General features: G+C 40.1%; 1 protein-coding gene across 1 annotated transcript in view; it reads right to left on the bottom strand.

The window, feature by feature from the left end:
* Positions 1-18,302, bottom strand: part of cadm1a (cell adhesion molecule 1a) — a gene marked incomplete at its 3' end in the record, with an annotated part of 349,787 nt that extends 331,485 nt beyond the window's left edge. The window contains exon 1 of the mRNA XM_079172305.1: positions 18,189-18,302. Within this exon, the coding sequence (XP_079028431.1) occupies positions 18,189-18,261 (73 nt within the window). The 5' untranslated portion in view covers positions 18,262-18,302. The remainder of the gene's footprint in view (positions 1-18,188) is intronic.
* Between the last annotated feature and the right edge of the window lie 3,070 nt (positions 18,303-21,372).

Here is a 21,372-nt window from a genome sequence, read left to right as displayed (position 1 = left end):
ATTCTCAGTGTGATTAACAGTGTAAGCAACTGTTTAACATCCTCTAAAATATGTTATAAAAAAGGTAATAAATGCTTTTTCTTTTTCTTTAACACACAGTCAAAAAAGGAAAATGTGTGAATTTGACACAAACTTGATATTCCGTCTGGCACACGTTTTACTTTTTAGCAACGGTGTATGAAGTGAAAGTATTGCTTTTTCTGTAAAATACATGTAATATCCATGTAATCTTTCTAGTCACTATAGCTACGTTGCTGTCGCTGATGACTGCAGGCTATGCATAAGCATTGGAATTACAGGCAGGTAATGAAAACAGCATGAAGAGCCGAGGCTGACTGATGCACTATTTATTCCATGCAGCAACGTGGTGATGCTACACTGATGGCAGTGCGAGTGGGGGAAATTACCAGGCTGCCTCTCCACAGGCCTGACTGATTATTCTCAAAGACTAGCCTGGGTGCACCATTATCCCCTTGTTTCTGAGGGGGGCCTGATTGTGCTGCCATACATGCAGGAACGTTAATAAAACAGAACTTCAGAGGAAGCCTGGGTTCAGGGAAAATAAGGCACAGGTATCACTTTTTAGCGTGAGTGGTGTAGTATTGTGATGAAACTTTGGAAAACCCTAATATATCAGGACAAAATCCAAAACGGCATTCTTTTAACACTTTTTTTCTGGAAAACAGTACAGTAGATAAAGAGTTAACTACAACCTCTAGTTTTCATTTACTTGCCAGGACTTTCAAAACATAAGAGTATTTTTAGTAATACATTGTTATCTAAATTGTTTATCAAAAGCCAGAAAAAATAATCACAAACATGTATTCTTTATCAAGTTTCAAACAAACAATCAAAACACCAAATGCTATCTTCAATTATGATCATTTAAGTGAAGCTGATTTATTTTTACAAATCAATGTAATTGTTTTTTGATTGTCAGAATTGCCATCGATTCATTTTCTTTCTGAAACAGAACGAGCAAGATCATTCTGAAGCAACTTTTAGGTTTGAATATTTGATTTCCTTTTATCTCCGCGTGTCAAATCATTTATTAAACTGTAGAGCATTTGGTAACGGATCATCTTGTGTCCAGAGGACAATGACCACACCGTTGTGTCGGGGCTGCTAATGTGAAAGGCTGAAAAAAAGATTTGACTGCTGTGAAAATAATCACTCACATATGCAATCCTGCTTCAACAACAGACATTTATCTCCACACATAATCTACAGTAACAGTGTTAAAATATCAAAGGATGTCAGATTCTGCAAAAAACATGAGAATCAGCATAGCTGGTACCTTGTTATATCACAAATATGTTTTATGAAGACAGTATGTATGAAAGATGAAAAACTTGAATATTGAAAACCAACACTCCTGATTTCTAACATGTCCTAAGCAACAGCAAGGCCGAGCAGCGCCCACACATAATCCAATAGCCAATTCTAAAAATGGCTCATGAAACACTGGGTATCGACAAAATGTCCAACCTTAACCTTGAAGGTCATCACGCACTGCCTAAATGAAAAGTAACAATAAAAAACTACCATCTTACATCCTCCAAGTTTTTTATTTTAGAATTCCTTTCCCCCAGCTAAGCATCCATTAAACAATGTCCAATTGTTCCAACTGCTCATTAATTTCAGTGGGAAACACATTGTCAGTCTCTAAGCCATGGTAAATTATTCGCTGGCACCAACTCAAAATCATATAGAAAAGTGGCTGTGTCAGCTTTTGCAAAAACACTGGTTCTTGTCCCAGCAGCTTCAATCTGTGTGGCACCGCAGGAGTCTCCAGTTGACTAACGTGAACAATGAGTGGTATCCAGCTTTAAAAACGAATCAGACAAAACACAAAGTTTTCCATTCTATACTTGACCAACAGAGTCGGTTTCTTTATAGAACCATAATGTCTTGTCAGGGTGACGGGCCTGAATTACAAAGAGAATTGCCAAGGGTACATCGAATTCTTCATTCTGCATTTTGAATGAATGTACGCGTTTGAGGCATCAGCATTCATGGATGTGGTACGCTGCTCATATTCTGGCAGAAATGTAGGGCAGCTACATGTACAGAGGTCAGGGCCAACCAAAGAGCTTTTGAGGCCCATGGGAAAACTTGATTGAGACAGTCGCTTTGGGAAAGAGCTATGGGCATTTTAAATTAGAGTTTTGGTGCAACAAATTAAGGTTTATAGTAAAAACTAAACTAATGACTTACTAAACTAGTTTGAAAGTTTGGTACAACATGAATTAATGTTAAACAATGATTTAATCTGGTCTAAAATCCGTTTCAAATCCTTGTGGGTGAAACCTATTCTTTTAGACACACATGATTTATTAATCATATTCAGTCAGTATCTGGTGGTGTCCTTTCAAAACCAGTCGATACTGGACTTTCAGTAAAAAAAACAAAAAACATTAAGCTATAGTGAATTATAAAGATATTTTGTATTCAACAAAAAGGAGGCGATTTGCTCAAACGTTAAGATGGTAAAAACGCCTAAACACAAGTAGAAAGAGAGCATTTTTGCTTGAGTGAAAATTGGCAACATTTTTTATAAAATTTGAAACTCACAAAAACAACACGAGAAGACAATTCTGACCAGACATGAAATGCCAGGTTTTAGTCTTTGATGTGTCTGATAGACATATTTCAGTCAGTACCAAAAGAAAAATACTGGTGTTAAATACCTAGCCTCAATCAAAAACGTATCTGAAAATCAAAGAGAAATGAATACAAAAGACGTGTAAGGCCCAAACACAGCTATCTAAAAAAGTGAAAATTAAATACAGTACAGTCTATAACAGGCTGTTATTCAATCTTCACTTGAATTACGGTTCTTTTGCAGCCATCCTTAATAAGTGAGGGCTAAAGTAGGTGAGGGCCATAAAACCAAGAACTCAATAAGCCTGTTATCCGCTGATTAATTGAGGTCATTTTGATATTTCATTTAAACAACTACTCAATGCCAAAAGATTATCAGCCTGGCTCAGTATTGCTTACTAATGAATCACTATCCTTATCAATGCCATTAGATAAAGCATTTTGAAATAAAGATTTTCACCACAACTGACGAGTGTTTTAAAAAAAAAAAAGCTGTACAAAACAAACACTCTCACATACCTCTATATTGTATTATATCCTTAAAAAGGCCTTTAAATATTAGGGGTGTGCCAAATAAACAACTTGAAAATGCAAATAACTCACCTGCTAGTATATGTCTAGGGCTTGGATTGATAAAGGTCAGAACGGAAAGAGTGAATCTGGTCTGCTCTGCATTTGTCAAGGTTGAAAGAAATAATAGTTTGCCTTCTTGGTTTGGACTGCAGAGCTCCGTGTTGTTGTTCCATAAACGCAACACAACACGTTCCGCATAAAATGATAGCATGAAAATAAAATCCTTGTTAGTCTCTGAAATTCTTTTGCAATAGGCACAACATCAATTTTACAAGAAAGAATTCTTTTAGAACTTTCATGAATATTAGTTCACTGAACAAAAATTTCATCGCATGAATGTCCAGATGGCATCTGCCGTTTTAAGACTCCAGAAGAGAGCTCACAGTTTTAAATAACTAATGTGACCCCATATGATTAATGTGCAAAATGTTCACATCCTACATGAAATTCTCAGGGTTCATCTTTGTATTACAGCAGATAGTAAAAGATCAAATCATAAAAACGTAGCAGTGCTGGACTTGCAGTCACAGTTCACTACTTTTGCCATTTTTCCTCTGAAATGACCCACAGATGTCATTTTTCCAAACATTAGTGAGACAAAATAGAAAGCAGACTGACATGACCATCACACTCAGCCTTTGCTATTTTTGCTCTGAAATGACCCACCCTTGTCATCTTTCAGCACATTAGCGTGACAAAATGGGAAGGAGATTGAAGTGGCACCATCTGTGGGTGACAGAGGACGCAATGAATTGATTTTTACTGTCTGATGTGCTCTTTCACACTATGCCCCTTTTTATTAATATTGTTGACAGACCACGGAATATGTTACCTAATTAAAATCACCAATTGATTGATGACCAATTCGACTACTTAATAACCCGGATAATACAGTTGTTACTCCAAAATGAGATTTGTTTAACCTTGAGTAGATTGTATTTCTGCCATAACATTGGTCAGATCTCTGGTGCATTGGACAACAGCAATCACTTAACAATGTTCCTTCCATATTTACAGGTCCTTCTACAGAAGTATACTTAAGTTGATTGCAACACACTGAATTGTTCAACGGTTTAGTGCCGATGTTCCAGAACATCAGTATTGGCGTTACAGAAAAATTAAAAAGCATGGAAGAGGCTCATGTTCGCATTCAGAAGCTGAACACACGCAATGCTATTCACCGGTTTGTATGGTCTTAATTGGGATCAATTGACCAAAAGTATTTCTTTAGCCCACTTATTCAATAATATAATAATTACCAAATTTAAAATGCATGTGTGCCACTGCGTTGGACAAACGATTTGTGGACTATGTAAACAAGATGTATCCGTTGTGCTCTCGGCCACTCGTAAACCCAAGAGAGTAAGACAAACATTGGAGAATGTCAGAAATGAATGGGTACTGACAACAGAACAACAAATTGTGCATACTAACAAAACCAAGAGGAAATTTGGTCTTGTATCGCTTCCTGAATGAAGCCTATTGTTATGGTCGGTTAAACAGATTGAGAATAAGTGCGGTCTTCATTGCAATAAAAGGTTTTGAGACTTTTGCCTCCATAAGACGTCAACTATAAACCTGGCACAAGAGCACAGTCTCGCCTTACTTAATATATGCAAAAAAAAGGACCTCCTACAATATGTGAGGTATAATGGTTCTATATGGCTTTCAAGAAGCACTATTAGAGCTTTCTAAGCATATAATTATCGGCCAATCATTCTGGTGTAGGAGGTAATATAATGTATGTGGAGCAAAGCGCCATCCTCCACTTGGATTGTTCAACAGGTCAGAGATGACATGGAGGATGGAAAGTGACAGCGACGTGCTAAGTGGCTATGGAGGTGGTGGTGAGCGAGAGCATTGTTCTCAGGTTTCATTTTGACAACCCAAAAGGCTTGGATCGTGAACTACTGAAGTTGCTGTATGTAAACTCACAAGTGGTCAAGTATGTTTACAAAAATGATAAAAAATGGGGAGAGGTAATACAAAATCTGTATAGTAGATGTGTCTATTTCTCCACATTGCAATCTACTACTGCTAAGTCTGTCCAATTGGCCTCGTCCCCACCACTGTGGATGGGTGGATATACAAAGTCTGTTAATAACTGCTGGACATTATTGGTTATGCTGTCACTCCAGTTAGCTTCAAAATACCTAAACTTGTAAATCTCCGCACGTAGGTGGTGAAGCTGACAATATTTACCTCCTCCTACAATAGGTAAACATCATTTCCTCGCTGATCAATTATTAATGGGAAACCACCATGCCACCTCAAGTAAACAGTTTTCAAAAGGTCAGTGGCCCCTGAAATGCACAGATTCGGAATGCAACAATTCCTTCAGCTTTACTGATTACTGTTTTGCAGGCATTGTACCATCGCAACTGGTAACTCAAAGAAGAAATGTTATGATAAGCCACGATTCTGTTCAGCAATCAGCAATGTAGAGGGAATTAGATGATCCTGGCATGTCAGGTCAACTCTGCAATGCCAGACAACCAATCAATACGCAGACAGTATGCTAGACTCGCGGCTTCTCATCCTCAAAAAATATTCTTATGCGGATTAACTGCTCCTTCACCCATTTTCATTTTTAGTCGAGAAGGTATTAATCTGACAGCCAAGTGAAGCCCAACAAATACTACACACTTCAAAGCAGCGGGAACTGCTTTGGAAAAAACGGCCGGGTTCAAACATTTCCTTTCAATACTATTTTCAGTCTGAGACATATACCCTTCCCATGGTGTTATAAACAACTTCCAGTAAACCCTAATATAAATAGTAGCTTATTGATGTTCCAACTGAACATTCCAGCTCATTTAAAGTTGGATCCACTGCTTAAGTAGAGTATGTTAGGGCTGAGGGAGCAGGTAAAGCCTTGTGTAAATTCTCAAGACCCACAACACATAAATACACCAATGTTGTCTTTTTATTAAGTAGATCCCATCAATCTGTCATGTTCACTTTATTGTTATTTAAAGATTTTTCAGTTCCAATTGCAACTGCAGGCACTTTGTCAAAGTCTGGCTCATTTATTTCAAATTCAGTTAGTGATGTCCTACATTTCACTGAGTCTTTCACCTCCTACACAGAGCAAAGTGTCTTTTGGCTGCACTGCATTTAGTCTGCTGTTAAAGTATAATTAGAAGACAAAGTACAAACATTACTTATTAAGTGCTTGGCTGTGGAAAACTCATGGAGGAATCGCAATGCCCACACAGTAACGCTCCCGAAGAACTTGTAATGGACGGAAGGACGGACAACAGTTTCAGCATAACAGCTTGTCCTGAGGTCCAACAGCAAAGAGACATGACCTGGCAGAGAGGCCTGGGTTGCAAGTGTTGTCTGTCCATTAAAGTTGTGTGGGAGCATGGCATGCAGGCACTCTGCTTTTGCTCCCTTTAGTGGACAAATTGGTGTCTGTACCTCCCGCAGGATGTGATTTCTCCCTGAGTGCTCGCTCAATGTGAGTGCTTGGGGCTGGGTCTAGAGAAGAACTTGCTTTTTGGGATTGTTACGAAGCAAAAGCGAAACCAGATACAAGACAACTGAAATATGTTCTGCTATCCAACTCCATTGTGGCTATTAAAACCCCGAAAATTGATCAATGTTTTTACGTGGGCACTGACCGGCGGGGAAAAAAGAAAACTATACTCTTATTTGTGTTGCCGTTTGCAGTGATTTATCAGAAATATTCATAATTTTTCAATGTTACTGCATGCCTTATTCAAGGAAGAGCACAAGAAGATGTATGCATTGAACTGGATTCAAAGTCTTTCAGATCAGAGGCTGATGGAGAACAGGGGGTGGGTTGTCCTATTTGCTGAAATCTTGTTGTTTCCAGGGCCTGATTAATTGTGTTACTGGAAACAAACAAACCAAATGTACACTTATCTCCAGTAAGAGACAGATGCCCAAAATAAAAATACATCCTCTTTACATTTCAATCTTTGGGAAGTGGTTACATAATAGTCTTCTAATACTGTGGTCTTTGAAGCAAAACTTACCTTGGCATTTTGATAAACAAGTTACTTCTTTTGTAAAGTGTCCATGTAGTATGCAAGTTATCTGCTCTAAAGGACATTGTCAAGTGAAAATGTTCAGTCTAAGTCATAATAAACACATAGCTACTCATTCACAGTCAAATCTCCCCATACAGACACTCGATTTTAGAAGGCCAAACTGCAGAGAGCCTTGGCTTGCGGCGCAAAGCACCCCAAGCATAGCATTCCATCAAAGGTGCTTTGTGAGTCAGGAAAACCCTGAGTTCACATTGAACATCCTCTTTATAGTCTTCATCAATAAGATGCTTGCTGCCAATTCTAACTGCACTAAATGCTGAACAGACTCACTGGGCAAAAGAATCCCGTTTCTGATGCCAACATGCCATTTCTGCTTTAACTCCGTTTTTCATATTGGTAGGCAACAGAACCTGACAACTTGATCAGGAACTAGTCGGCTCCTGAGGAAAAAAGGCAATAGAGATACTATACTGATAAATCAAAAAGGTGTTTTAAATTGCTGCCGTTATTTTTGGCTTTGGACAGGAACCTTTTTATTACCTTCTGTGACACCCACGGGAAGCTAGCACTATGTAGAACTTCACAGGCTGCTACTGCTTTGACAAGTAACATGAACATATTTATATACTGTACGTCACGATATCACTTTCATTGCCAAAAAGAACACCCTGTAATTCACAGCACTCCACTGCACAGCAAGTGAACAATCTAACGGGGTGTAGAGACTGAAAACAGCACCTCAACCACGAGGTAAACGGTATAGTTATCCCATTACATTCACCATGTATTATAAGTGCAATGTGCGTTTACACTGGTTTCATTGGCCAACACCATCAATTGACATATAATATGACAGTTGAGCCTGGTTCAACCAAGGGCTGGGTGTTAAAGAGTTAACAATATCATGAAAACAATAGGCATGTACAAGTGATTTATGAGAACTTGCAGCATTCACCAATTTTCTTGCATTTATTATTTTTATTTATTTTTTTATTTTTTTTTAGGTACGAAGTCAGTTTACATTTGGTCCTGACCCGTCGTAGAAGTCGTGTGCAATTAGTCTGCTGTAATCCAAGCCTACGTTTCTCACAAATGAATCGTATATATTTCATTACAGTTAAGAAATTTGGAGTTTGAAAACCCTAGATAAATTACACTTTGTTGTCTATTAAAGCCTTTCTTAATGTGATTTTAATATGCAATACATTTAGTTAAAAAAAGGTGTGCGTTTGCTAAGACAGTCGGGCATTCATAATTTGTGCGTATGCATGGTCTGAGGCACATCTAAAAATGTTCAGAGTACGTCCAAATTCAGGCAAGTAAATATCGATGAATCCCAGATTCATGCGTAAAACCTTTGTATGCACCATTTGTGAATGGAGCCCAATATCCTCTCCTTGCAATAGCTCAGTGTTCATCCCTGGGGAAGAAACATGCCGTGTTATTCGGCCTGAATAATGACTAGTGAAACATGAAGTACCTCGTGAAGGTTTTTGTGTTATTACCAGTTATTTTTCAGCGCAAAAGAGAAACAGATTGGGACACTAAATGGAATTAAGTGGTCCTTCGCAGCCTTACAATATACAATTTCCGTACAAGGGAGGGCCCAATTGTTTCTTAGCAGGTAAGATTTCCCTCCGCATCATCCAACTAGGACACAAAGGAAATGAGATGGTGCCTTATTGTGCAGCAGTTGTCTGGCATTAGTGCAGAAAATATCAGTCAAGACAGAGTTACAATAGATGAGACAAAGGACGGGAACGGAGCACGGTGGGGAGAAGGGATCCAGTTCCATGTGAGACAGTGAATCAGCCTGAAGGGTCTCATCAGGAGCAAATTCCCTGAAATGTAATACAAGCTGAAGTGTTATGTAAAATGAAAGATGGGAGAACCCAGATCACTCAAGCCTACTGTGCCATGATGGCTGATGCATACCTGTATTGTATTCAGAAGGGCATTCATTGCCCCTCAGACGATTACAGCGGAACACCAGCTGTATTGTTTATTTGGTTGAAAGCACAAATGATATGCATTGATTCCTTATTCAGTCATTGTTGAACTTGGCATTGTATCTATGAATGCCGGCAAAATGGGCCCAATTACAGCGAGCGATGCCTCCCTGTGACTCCACAGCAGAGCAAGATGATGAAGGCCTCAAACTGGGAGGAAAAGAGCAATCAAAGGCCACTTGTTGTCTTTTGTAAATTTAAAAGACGGAATGGAAAACATTTCTCGCTGTGACTGACAATGGCTCACTCGGGACAGCAGATTAGATTAGTCAACCGCAAGCACGGATTATAGGGCTTCCACTTTTCTTTTTTTACTGTTAGAACGGCACCTGTGTCCTTGGCATGACCGTGATTTGTCAATTATGTGTATGTATGTATGTATGTATGTATGTATGTATGTATGTATGTATGTATGTATGTATGTATATATATATCATTGTGTGTTAAGACTGTTGGTAAGACTCACTTTGGCCTCTGATAACTTGTGAAAGGTATGAGAGTCAAATGTATTGTTTCATAACTACAAAAAAAGTCATACTCGCACACTTTAGCTATCATTGTTTGCTGTTAAGCCACTATCAATGAAACTAAACTACCTCAAAAAATGGAGGCATTATACAAGGTTGAGCTTAATGTAGAGTTTTACTGACGGTACCTTTACTGTAAAGTGGAAATTATTAGTGAGTAAAACAGAATTTCTGTACCAGTACAACACTACTGAATTGTTGTACTTATGGAATAAAATGTGCATTATACTGAATAACTCAAAACAACAGGTAAACCTGGGGGAATTGTTGAAAAATGAGTGAAGGCCTGACTCTAATATAACCTTGGTGAAATTAAAGACATGGTTCTCTCTGCTGATGCTGTAAATAAAGGCCAGTATTGTGAATTTATGGCATGGAGATTGTTAACAACAAATACACAACAGTTTAATCAAGCATGTATTCAGCCAGCGGCACTATGAATGCGGGAAGAATCCACAGGGGTTGAATTCTGTTAGGAAATCAATGCATTTAAATGTGTCATTTCATACAAGGACTGTATTCATTTGAAGCGTTCTTTTATCATCTCAAGCATTTCAGTCATTCTCAATCGCTTTGGCTCATTTTTTTTTAAACGGTCCCAACATTCCCTAAACTGTCAGTGCAATTGTCACAACGGTTTCATGGGACATCACAAGTCTATTGCGTGTCTGCAACAACTCACCCAAAACATTCCATTCATGCTTCCAAACCGAGTTATTGTGTCAGTAAATTTGCCAGAGCCACCAAAATGGAAAGTTATTTTGTCATCGTGTGAGCCGTACTGGTCAAAATGTTTAGATGTTGAGTTTTTTCACCATGGCAGTTAACCCTGGAAATGTTTCTCATGTACAAATTTGTGTTTTTGACACAGACTGCTTACTGTACTATACAAGAATGTCAGTTTGGTCGTCTGAGCGCTGTTGTGTTTCGTTCCAAGCTGAGTAAATGTATTTGTGTGGCAGTGTGTTACATGTACTGTAAACACAATATTCACTTTTGATAAAAAAAAAAAAAGCATGCAACACCATGTCAGGTCTCAGGAAGACCTTACAGATCGAAACGTTGCCTGAAACAGAGAAATCGACTATTTCTTTGGAGCCTAACAGTGTGCCCTGCAGTTTAGGGTTTTTTGTCTTGCACCGGAGTATCTTTGCCTGGATGTGCACACACTTGGTCCCTGTTGTAGAAAACAAAGAAAAGAATTGGGCCACAGCAAATCACCATATATATATGATAGATATATGATATGTATATATATATTTTTTGTTTTGTTTTCTGTCATGCATTCTTCTACTCTTATTTATTTTTTGGCTTGTGATCATATATATATATATATATATATATATAAACACAGTATGTGTGTGTGGGTGTGTGTGTGTGTAGTACTCGAGTTGTCAGTGTTTGGTCAGGATTGCTTCCATGTGTCAGAGGTGCGGGGCAGATCCACCTGCCGGAGGCTGCTCTCTGATGTTGCCAGGGCTTCTCCTTGGGCTTCACAATGAAAGGCCAGTTGTTGGTTTTTTTCCATTGTTTCTCTATGAGAGAGAATGAAAAAAAAAAAAAAAAGAAACACTCTACTTGAGGGTCCTAAAGGCAGCACAAGAGGAAGGATTGGTGGCTACCAAATAAAACAAAATCAAGAACCATCCTGTGGTAGTCATACAAATCCATTCCAAAGCGAACGACAACCTGGCCTGAAGTTGACAACAAAGCACCAAAGTGCAGACGGACCAACCCGACCAAGAAATTACATTAAATTCCAACCCTAAGACAAAATACATAATGGAATGCGATCATTCTGTCAGATTGAAAGCCAAAAGGGAAAAGACCTTGGAAGCGTCACCATAGAAGTTTCATTCAACCTGACTCTATACAATGAATGGACAGACAGTAAGGTGTCAGCTGGCTGGACCGTCTCTGTCTGGACTTCCCCGTTTGGCCCAATCATGGTGTTTTTAAAAAACGCATGACGTAGTGCAGCGCAGCCAATCGCTGTGTGCCTCTCACAGTGACAGTTGAGCCGTGGCGGTGCTGTAACGCAGACCGACAGGAGGGAAGAGCGGTGAGTGATGACTAAGAAACGTTTTGTTCGAAAAAAGAACAGTCGATCCTGCTCACAGACGACAGCTGCTCTGACTATTTAGTAAAAGGTTTAAAATATTGCATTTCTCTCTGAATGAGACTGGAGTCTGGGGAGGGAGGGAGTCCTCACGTCCATATGCATTTAGCACAAATGAAAAAAAGAGATTGGACTCACTTGTTTGAACGGATCTGTAATTGTATCCGAGCTACAAAACATGCACTGACCGATTACATGCTCATGGGGTTTCCACATCTGATAACTGTACAGATTATGTTACTGCATTGCCTATTTGTCGCCTCAAATGTTTTCAGAAACATATCTAAGTGTACCGTTAAGCCATAAAATGGAAAAAGCTTGCACAAGCTTTTTCCATGGCATGACTGCCTTGTGCAAGACAGTCATGGGTAAACCAAGCTCCGCCCATCGGCCTGAAGCAAACCCAACTGTTTAGGGTTGCGCCACATCCTTCCGTTTGCTGGACGTCCACCATAAGTCTCCAGTATAAGTCACGCGCCAAAAGCGGCGGATGTCTTTCACACTCCAAGCCTCCAGTTTGTAGACTTTTTACTATAAATCTGTAGTGCTCGAGCTGAGAAAACCCTGAAGACAGACTTGACTTGACAAAGCTCCTCCAGAGCCACGATATTCTGCAACTGTTCTCTCAGTCTGTCTATGTCGCACAAAACCATATTGAGAAAAAACATACTTGATTGGTTAAATGACTGAAGTGCCCCTCAAAATTATAATTGGCTGAGTGATTTTCCCGTGTACAGTAAAGCTGGAAATGAAAAAGTGTACACGACTTGTTTACTTTAAATCAATGAATGAACGCATTCTGGCCTTGTGATGCCTCAGCTCCTTAGAATCTTATTCTCACTTCTTAAACTAGGCTGCATTTGTTCTTAGTACACACTTGCTAGAGGCATCAGCTGGACTCCTATGATCTTTGGAAAAGATTTGCATTCACTTCACTAGCCTTTTGTACATCAACATTATGTAAATACGATCATAAATATTCCGCCAGATCAATTTGACTCATTTCACTTGTTTTCACAGCCAGATTGTCAAAATTGTACAGCACGGTCGAATTCGATACCTCGAGGCTGCATTCAGGACGGCAGATTGCTGCCCACGCCCCCCCCCCCCCTTCCCTCACCCTCCAACCCTCAAGAGATTTGGAATCGGAGGGTGCTTACTTGACACCCCATCAGTCGGCGGCTCACTAACAAGTAGGCCATAAACCTTTTTTCCTCCGTTTGATTACACTAAGTGCACAGAGGCCAGATGCGACCCAGCCCAGTCAGCTGTCGGCTTGCCAGCAGAGTCACTGTAGACTGGCTGGGGTAGGAGGAAGAGGAGGAGGAAGAGGAGGAGGAGGGGGATGGGTCACTTGGGGTCCCCTCCCTTCAGGAATAAAGCCATTGTTCTTCATTACAGCTGGAGAGGCTGCTGGGGGGCACAGAGGGAGAACAAGTCCATTTCCACACCTGTTTTCCATCACCAGGGCTCCTACCAGCTTGACTCCGAGCCAAAACCACGCTGCTGTTCAACCGAGTCTGAGACAGGCTTCCTTTGAAACCGAAGCGGCACAGAGTCAGTGCCGGTTCGCAGGGATAACAAATGTGGCAATTTGAATGTAAAAGAAAATAAAAATAAAAGATTGTACTAGGAAACAAATTAACTACTGCTACTACTATTTTTCAGCTCATTACGGATGATGAAATGAAAGACGGCAGCCTTATTGGCAACAATACTTTACATGGTATTAAGAAATAAACAAATCTGTTTCAAATGAGACGGATATTTGTGATGATATGGGTTTTGGGACAACAAACATCACCTGCTGTGAGAGATTTTACAGCATGGTGATTATTGTGGTTTGGATACTAAGACAATACATTTCTCAATGCCTGGCATCGACAAACTAGGAATGCTTTGTGTGCAGCAGAGCTCTCAACTCCTGCTCCTGAGGGAGCATCATTCTTGATACACAAGACTAACTAGCTCAATACAATAACTGATAAACAAAATGAACGTTTGTGAAATGATAACGAGTAAAATATCAAGATTCACCTTCTCATTTTGGAACTTTCAGACCCCATGAGATGGGGGCTTCATTGAATACTGTAATTTGTAAAAAAAAAAAAAAAAGAAAAAAAAACCTGACAGTATGGCGGACTGAACACACAGCGCCCATCATTCATTTTCTGAGCGAAGCGATGGATCTGTGAAACAAACAACAACAACAACAATAGGCTTGAGGGTGACGAGGGATAAGCACGCCACAAGATCAAATCTTAAATGAGCTTTCACGTGGAAGGGGTGGTGGTAAACAATCACGTCTGAGATCCATTGTGTGTGCACGTCAAATACATTTTGAGATTTTTTTTTTTTTAAATCAAAAACAGACTTTTCTCTGATTGAGTGGTCGACAGGATTTCCGCGATATTAATAGGGAATCATCCCAACGAAACTCCAACTATGTGTTGAGCAGTTTGGTGTTTTTCAATTACTTCAATAAAGATTTAACATGACAACTACCTTTAGTCTGATGACCATTAATGAGTCAAACTAATTGCATAGAGGCAAGTAAAAATTGACCGTCATTAATGTTAAGCAGTGAATGAGGCGGTAAAGATGGCCGTTCATGCACCCTTCAGCTCGCATATACATATACAAGCAATCATCAGTAAATAAAAGAGTTCACTAAACAGTGAACTCAAGCCAATAACCACCAGCATACAGAGAATAAATAATGCTTTCAGTTATGCATCAGGCTTTACGCTAAAATAAGATGCCGTCTCTCAATCAACAAAGGTGTGACAACAACGCCAGGAGCAAATAGGTGGATTCACTCAACACATGGAGGACTTAAAAAGTAATGGGTATTTCTCCTGTCCACTGTCTGAAGAGAGCATGTTTATTTGCACAACATGAAAAAGAAGCAACCTAAAATTGCAGAATCAATGGGGAATATGTAGGTATTCTCTGGCAAGATCTACACAATAGACGCTCTCATCCACTGCAACGTCGTGAAACACAAGATAAGATAAGAATCAAAACCAGTGTGCAAGATCAAACGCACAAGAGCCATGTAAACTGAGAAAAGAACTTGCGTTTAAGTCACCCAAACACTCGCCAAACCAACATTTATTAACTTTGTCACGGTCATGTCAACATACTCTCTCCTATTCAACACACAAGCGGACCTGCACTGTCTCACATTACATAACTTCACAAAAAACGAAAACAGATATGCTTCTCACCAAAAGCTGAAGGATTGCCCAACCAAGTTTTCAAGTCTCAGCAAGCTCTCCAGTAACGCCTCTAAAGTACCAAGCCCCTGGTGTTCTCAGTGTATAATCTGCATTACACATGGACTTACTTCATGCTTATGTAGAACCATAAAAAAAAAAAATGGATAAAAGATGGCTAAAGGACGTAATAATGCACGGTGCTTTTAACCACTCAGGCATATTTCAGTCAGTGTTGTGATTCTTCTTCTCTTTTCTAACAAAAACATATTTTCTGGAAATTTACCTAAACTTTAAAAGCGCCTTAAAAACACACAGAACATAAACAAAACGTGACTAAAATGTACAAATCTGTAAATCAAGAGTAAAAAACAGAAGTCTAATAGTTTGTTGAAGTCAAATGAATGACTGCAATCACACTATTATATGATTGTGTGCAGACTTAATTAAGACACACACACACACACACACACAGTGTGCATTTAGTGGTACTTTGGTGACAACATGTTTTCAGGCTGTCTCTAATTAACTCTATGAAATTAGATTTTAGTTATCTTTCTTGTTTGAAAATGAAAAGCATTCACCTCAGCGCCCAGTTGGAGCCCCTCATCTTTGACGAAAGAATAACTTCACCAAATTCAATTAATGTATTTGAATATAATAGGGTTGTGTGACATTTAGTCATGGTAAAATGGAACTTGCTGTTTGAGTCAGTTAAAACAAATGGCATATATATTCTGCACCTATGGACCAATGACTGACAAATCCTATAAAATGTTTCGCTTATTTCCAAAAAGGATGAACGTTGTCTCCGGGGGGGGGGGGGGGGGAGAAGGACTCTCCACTCCCCACTCCCTCATCTGAAACAAAAGCCTCGGCAGTGGAACGCAGTGAGCTGTGAATGCTTCCTCATAAATCCATTTCATTCGGAGCACTTGTGTGATTTGATGACCGTGCGAGGTGAGCCCGCGTGCCAGAATGGAACTTATATAGTTGGAGTGAAATTAACTAATGCAGCCTTCTCCCATTGGCCGCACGGCAATTCTTACCCTCAAAGCACCAACCTCCCGTTTGTTTTTATTGAGTGAGAAAAAGAAAAAAAAACACCCATCCAATGCTTAGCACAATGAGACTACAGCATGCGCTGGAGGTAAATAATTGATATGCTTTGTGCAAGCCTGAGCTTCGTTGGAAATCAGTGGAGCCCTTTAACGTGAAGGTACAGTAGAGCACACTGTCCAGAGATCAGCAGAGCCCTGGTCAGCTCGTGCCTTATGGGTCTGTCAAACTGTCTCCTCCAAATGAAAAACAACGTTAAGCAGCGTGCACCCATTTTCATGGATGTAACGTAATGGATTAAAGCCTGTTGGATAATCCACAATGTGACAAAACGGAGACATCTGCCTCGCCGTCATTCTCCGCATCAGAGGCTCGAACTCAGCAGAAAAGAGGTTTATGGGCTATTCTTATGAAGAGCAGCTTTTTGCGCGGAGTAACTTTAATGTTTGAAATCATTCACGACAGAAGTGACTTGACGTCACCACGAAAAATCCCCCACAAAGCCGCAGTGTCACAGCGTAGATGTAGAATCGTGTAACCTCTTTGAACGGGTTTCTAGTTTGTAACAGCATGCGCGTGCGGTGGAGGAGGAGGAGGGGGGGTGCGTTGCCCCGACTACTAGTATTTCACTACATCTTCATATCACTGCGCACAGATAAAGATATTAACCCCCCCCCCCCCAAACCGACTGTGCGTCTCTATTATGAAAACAGGGACTTCTTACTGACAACATTGTACCCAAAAACAACACTTCATTGCAGCAGTCCGGGGTAAATAAAACGTGTGTGTGTGTGTGTGTGTTCCGCAGCCCGCCAACTCGCAGATATCACTCACAACGTCACCAATCGTTTAAAAGCTATACAATTCACGTCGCAGTTGTTGTTTTTTACCCTCACGAGCTTTATCTGTAACCCCTTTTTAAGAACATCTGACTCAGATTACTACACCCGCACGAACCTTTGATGTTTCCGTGCATGGTGCTACTGTGTATCCAGTAGTGATTTCACACACACACACACACACACACACACTAAAAAAAAACACACACACAGCCAGGAACCCAATTGGGAACTCGGGTAAATAAATCTTCTCTTGTTTAACAGCACGAGTGCACGCATGTAAGGAGGTCATTGAAGCCATTGTTTGGACCACTCCGAGGTGTTCTTCACTTCGGCATGCATTCAAAACCCTGAGCAAGTGTCGTTTCATTGGAATTACAACTTTTATAACAGCTTCGCCCGCAGTTCAGATGGCACAACGTTACCCACCGGATTCCAGCGGGATAGCCGATGGGGAACGATTAAAAACAAAAACTGTGATTAATCGCGAAATAACTGCAGATTCGGGAGCCACCGTGTCGCCGATTTCATCGGAACGTCACAGTGTTCCAGATAGGTCTCGAGTTGCGTTCTCATTTGTACGAATCTCTCACTCAGTGGCGTCCGATTAAATGACCAGAGTTTTGAATGGAGTTTGCTTCAGCGTTTCCTCAAACTGCAACGCTGGCAGTGCTGCTGCATATTCCACTTCCACGCACCGCTCGCGCTGCTTTCTCTGTGATTTACAGCAGCCCAGGCTCCGTTCTGAACAATACGGCACAAAAGTAACCAAGCGAGCGGACAGAGCAAACAAACAGCCATTTGAGCATGCCAAATGTATCCCTTTATGCCTCCTCAGCGACAAAACAACACGCTATTTTGAGGTTGAGGTTGTTTTTTTTTCGTAACAGACCTGGCTAGAGTTGCCAGCTGTGTAGCGGCAAAGCGATTTATAATGGTGAGCGGACCAAAGTGATGTATTCCTAAACAGCGTATCTGTAACGCCTGTGTGTACACGCGGACGCATAAACCTGCTCATTCTCGTCTGTATTTCAACTTTACGGACAGTTTGCTTTTTTTTCTTACTTGCTCAACAACAGCGTGCATCCAAATGCACTGACTGCCACGTAAAAACAATTGCTGATCAAAAAAAAAAAAAAAATGACACATCCACCCGCATCCACGCAAATCTCAGAGGAAAGTGTGTATTCCGTTTAGACAATGAATGGGAACAAGTCCTACCTTTAAGAAGAGCCGCTTGAAACATGAATAAAAAGAGAATAGTCGCGAGAGAACCGCTGCCAGTGATCGCCATGTTGGACACCTGCTTCAGTATGGCAGAGAGAGGCAGCTTCACCTATAGCTACAACGGGAGTCAGATAATGAGATGCGAGCAAGGGAGGGTACTGTTTACCATATTCATTCAATTCGCAGTTTTGATGAATCGTTGTTGCTTTTAAAGAATGTGTCTGATATGCCACTAACTCTTTGAATTTACTCAGAATGGAGGAAAAAAAACAACTCTAGCGACGTTCTCAACGCTTTTAACGCTGTGGAGGTCTGCAGAAGTGGTGAGTAGGGAGGCGTGTGTGTGTGTGTGTGTGTGTGTGTGTTATTGGATGGATCCCATGATGGTTTCATGATCCTGTTGCTCCTGAACCTAACAGGTTTTTGGATATTTATATTTTTATGTATTCGTGTGTTTTGGACATTTAAAAAACTGATTGTTTCACCCACTTGTAGTGGGCAACACTTCAGACTAGCAGTGCCAGGCATAGTGTTTTCGAAGCCAGAAGCCGAAGGATTATGTGTGGGGGGATTCTGAGTGGGACCAGAGCTGACCAACCTGTTGGGAGCCGGTCTCGTTCGCTCTCTGAAATAAAATCAATATTAGTGCTACTTATTGCTTTGAAAACAGTGCATTAAAATGACTATGCTTGCCATTTCCTTTGTTTATTGTGTGTATCCAAAACATCCTTGTTACTGAAACAGAAAGCGGAAAATAACTCCAAGAAGTTATAGGTTCTTAAAAGTTAAGGGAACGGGTCATTAATTTCACATAGTGAAAAAAAAAAAAAAGTGCCTGAAGTATGTTGTTTTTATTTCTTGCAGAAAAATGCATTACGAAACATAATGGAGTTCCCAAGCTGTGTTGATGACTTTGCCATCCTCTCACTTAGGATGAGAAAAATGTAACTGGGTTAAAAAAAATACCGGCCACCTTTTAATTCTAATACCCACAGAGGCTTTCAAGCTGATACAGGATGACAAGTATCCAGATTGCTTCCGGATTCACTACTTTAGGAAGTCAGTGGGCAACCGTTAAATTGCTACAAATAATACAGCCACATATCAAAAAGTAGAGGACCAATTACGGCAGCTAAGGGTAAGCAAACAAACAAACACTCACACACACACACAGTACAGGTACACAAACATTTCAGAGGTTATTAAGAGGCTGGCATTATCATTTGAAGTTTTGTTTTAATTAATAAGATGCCTCGTTATTTAATTGCGTACACTATAAGCTTTTGATTGTCTTTAGATTTGACAAAGATAAACATATCAGGGTGGCTTAGATCCAGCAGCTTGCAGAAAATCACCACACGTACCTAAACTAATGCATTGTGTCACCTTATTTACGTCACTTTATTTATGAATGCAAAGCTGGAGCTGTAAAAGCCCTGGTTGTGAAAATATGCAAAAGGTCACGGCTGTTCCTGTTTTCTAATTTTCCGATGTGGCATGTAGACATAACTGAACATGAGGTCATTTGTATCTTTTAAAGAAAATATTTTTGGACACAAAAAAAAGACGTGGTGCATTGATGTGGTGGGCCGAAAGTCATCCTCGTAAAAAAAAAAAGCTCAGACAGAACAACAATCTACAAAGGCAGAGAGAGAACAAAAGGACAAAAACCAACCAGGTAAAACAATCTGTTATTTTTAATCAGTATTTTGTTTTTTTAATTTAATCATCCCTGGTGGGCTGCACAGGCGGATTCTTTGGTTATTGCCAAGACAGAAATCAATGACCTTCTGGCCAAACTCCAAGCAGCTGCTTCCGCAATGGAGGCTTGGAACATGGCTCGGTCAGATTCCGTGTCCCCTACCACCCCCAAGATGCAGGAACATGATGGGGTCCTTTGTGGACAATGCATGACAAGTCCAATGAGAAGAAGGCAGTTTCTCCCAAAGCCCCCCAGGCGGCTATACCAGTGAGCCAGCATGCACCGTGCAAGGTTACTGGTAAAACTAAAACATATGCATCCATGGTTAATTCCTTACACCCTGTGTTTTTCCTGCTTTGACGTGTCAAAATGCTGAGTACGGGTAACATGAAGGCATGAATGATCCTCCATCTCCTCTTCAAATACAATGGGCCTGATCTTAGTAATTGTCTGCAGTGGTAAAAAAAAATCCAAAACAAAACAGAAACTTCACATGCTGTTTTGTTACATTAAAGCAGCTTGATTGCAATTCCTAAATAAGTGAGATAGAATATGATCATCATAATTATATTGAGAGTAAATTCACATTGAAATTACGTAAGCACCTGCTTATTTGCAACAATATTGGGCCAGCTATGCTGAATATGCCTAACCTGATTTTAAAGGGAGGGTATGTGATGCATTTCATTCCACAGTTCAGCCTGTTCTCGACTGATTGGTCCCAGAAGGAATTAAAAGATCAAAACAAGCTGACAAACTGTACTGACTGGCCCAAATGGAAACTTGTCATTCATTAGGGAATGAGTCTTAATGATGCTTTGTTAGTAATCCTAACACATGTTTGTTTAGGTTGTTTTACGTAGCATACTGGAAGTAACTGCATCCGTATATAATCCAATGTAATCCACAGTTTAACCGAAACCCCAACTGCAGTATGTTTATGTAACCAAACATTCTTTGTCTTTCTATGTTAATGGTTACTTTTTCTCTGTATGCCATCACCTTTGTTGCTTGGGGGATGTTTTCTCTCGTGGAGACAATAAAAAGATTCATTCTACTTTATTTGTAGCTTTGTTAACGGTGTGACCATTGCAACGTCAATCACTCTAACACTTTGGTCCGGAGTAAAATGTCTCAACTGTTAACTAACATTCTACCGTGTGCATTGTCTTGGTGCCGACGAACAGACGAACAAACAACAAAAGAGACATAAGACAATGTCAAATTAATAGCACGATAAAGTGGTCTAAAATGAAGGAAAGAAACTAAGAGAAATGTAATTTAACCACTGCGATCGATAGACCTGGAAAGATGCTAAATTATTTTCCAATATTCAGCAGTGTATTGACATAAAAAGGAAAGCAGTAATCTATGTTGGGAAAAAAAAAAAGAATATTAATGGATAACTCTGTGGTAAGCTGAGCTAATACCTGCGTCCTGCTGTTTAACAGGCCCAGTTAAAATATGTCCTGGAAG

The sequence above is a fragment of the Pholis gunnellus genome, assembly GCF_910591455.1.
Source record: "Pholis gunnellus genome assembly, chromosome: 13".
Classification (NCBI taxonomy): Eukaryota; Metazoa; Chordata; class Actinopteri; order Perciformes; family Pholidae; genus Pholis; species Pholis gunnellus.
Note: the sequence above shows the minus strand (reverse complement) of the source record. Positions and strands in the feature narration are given on the sequence as shown.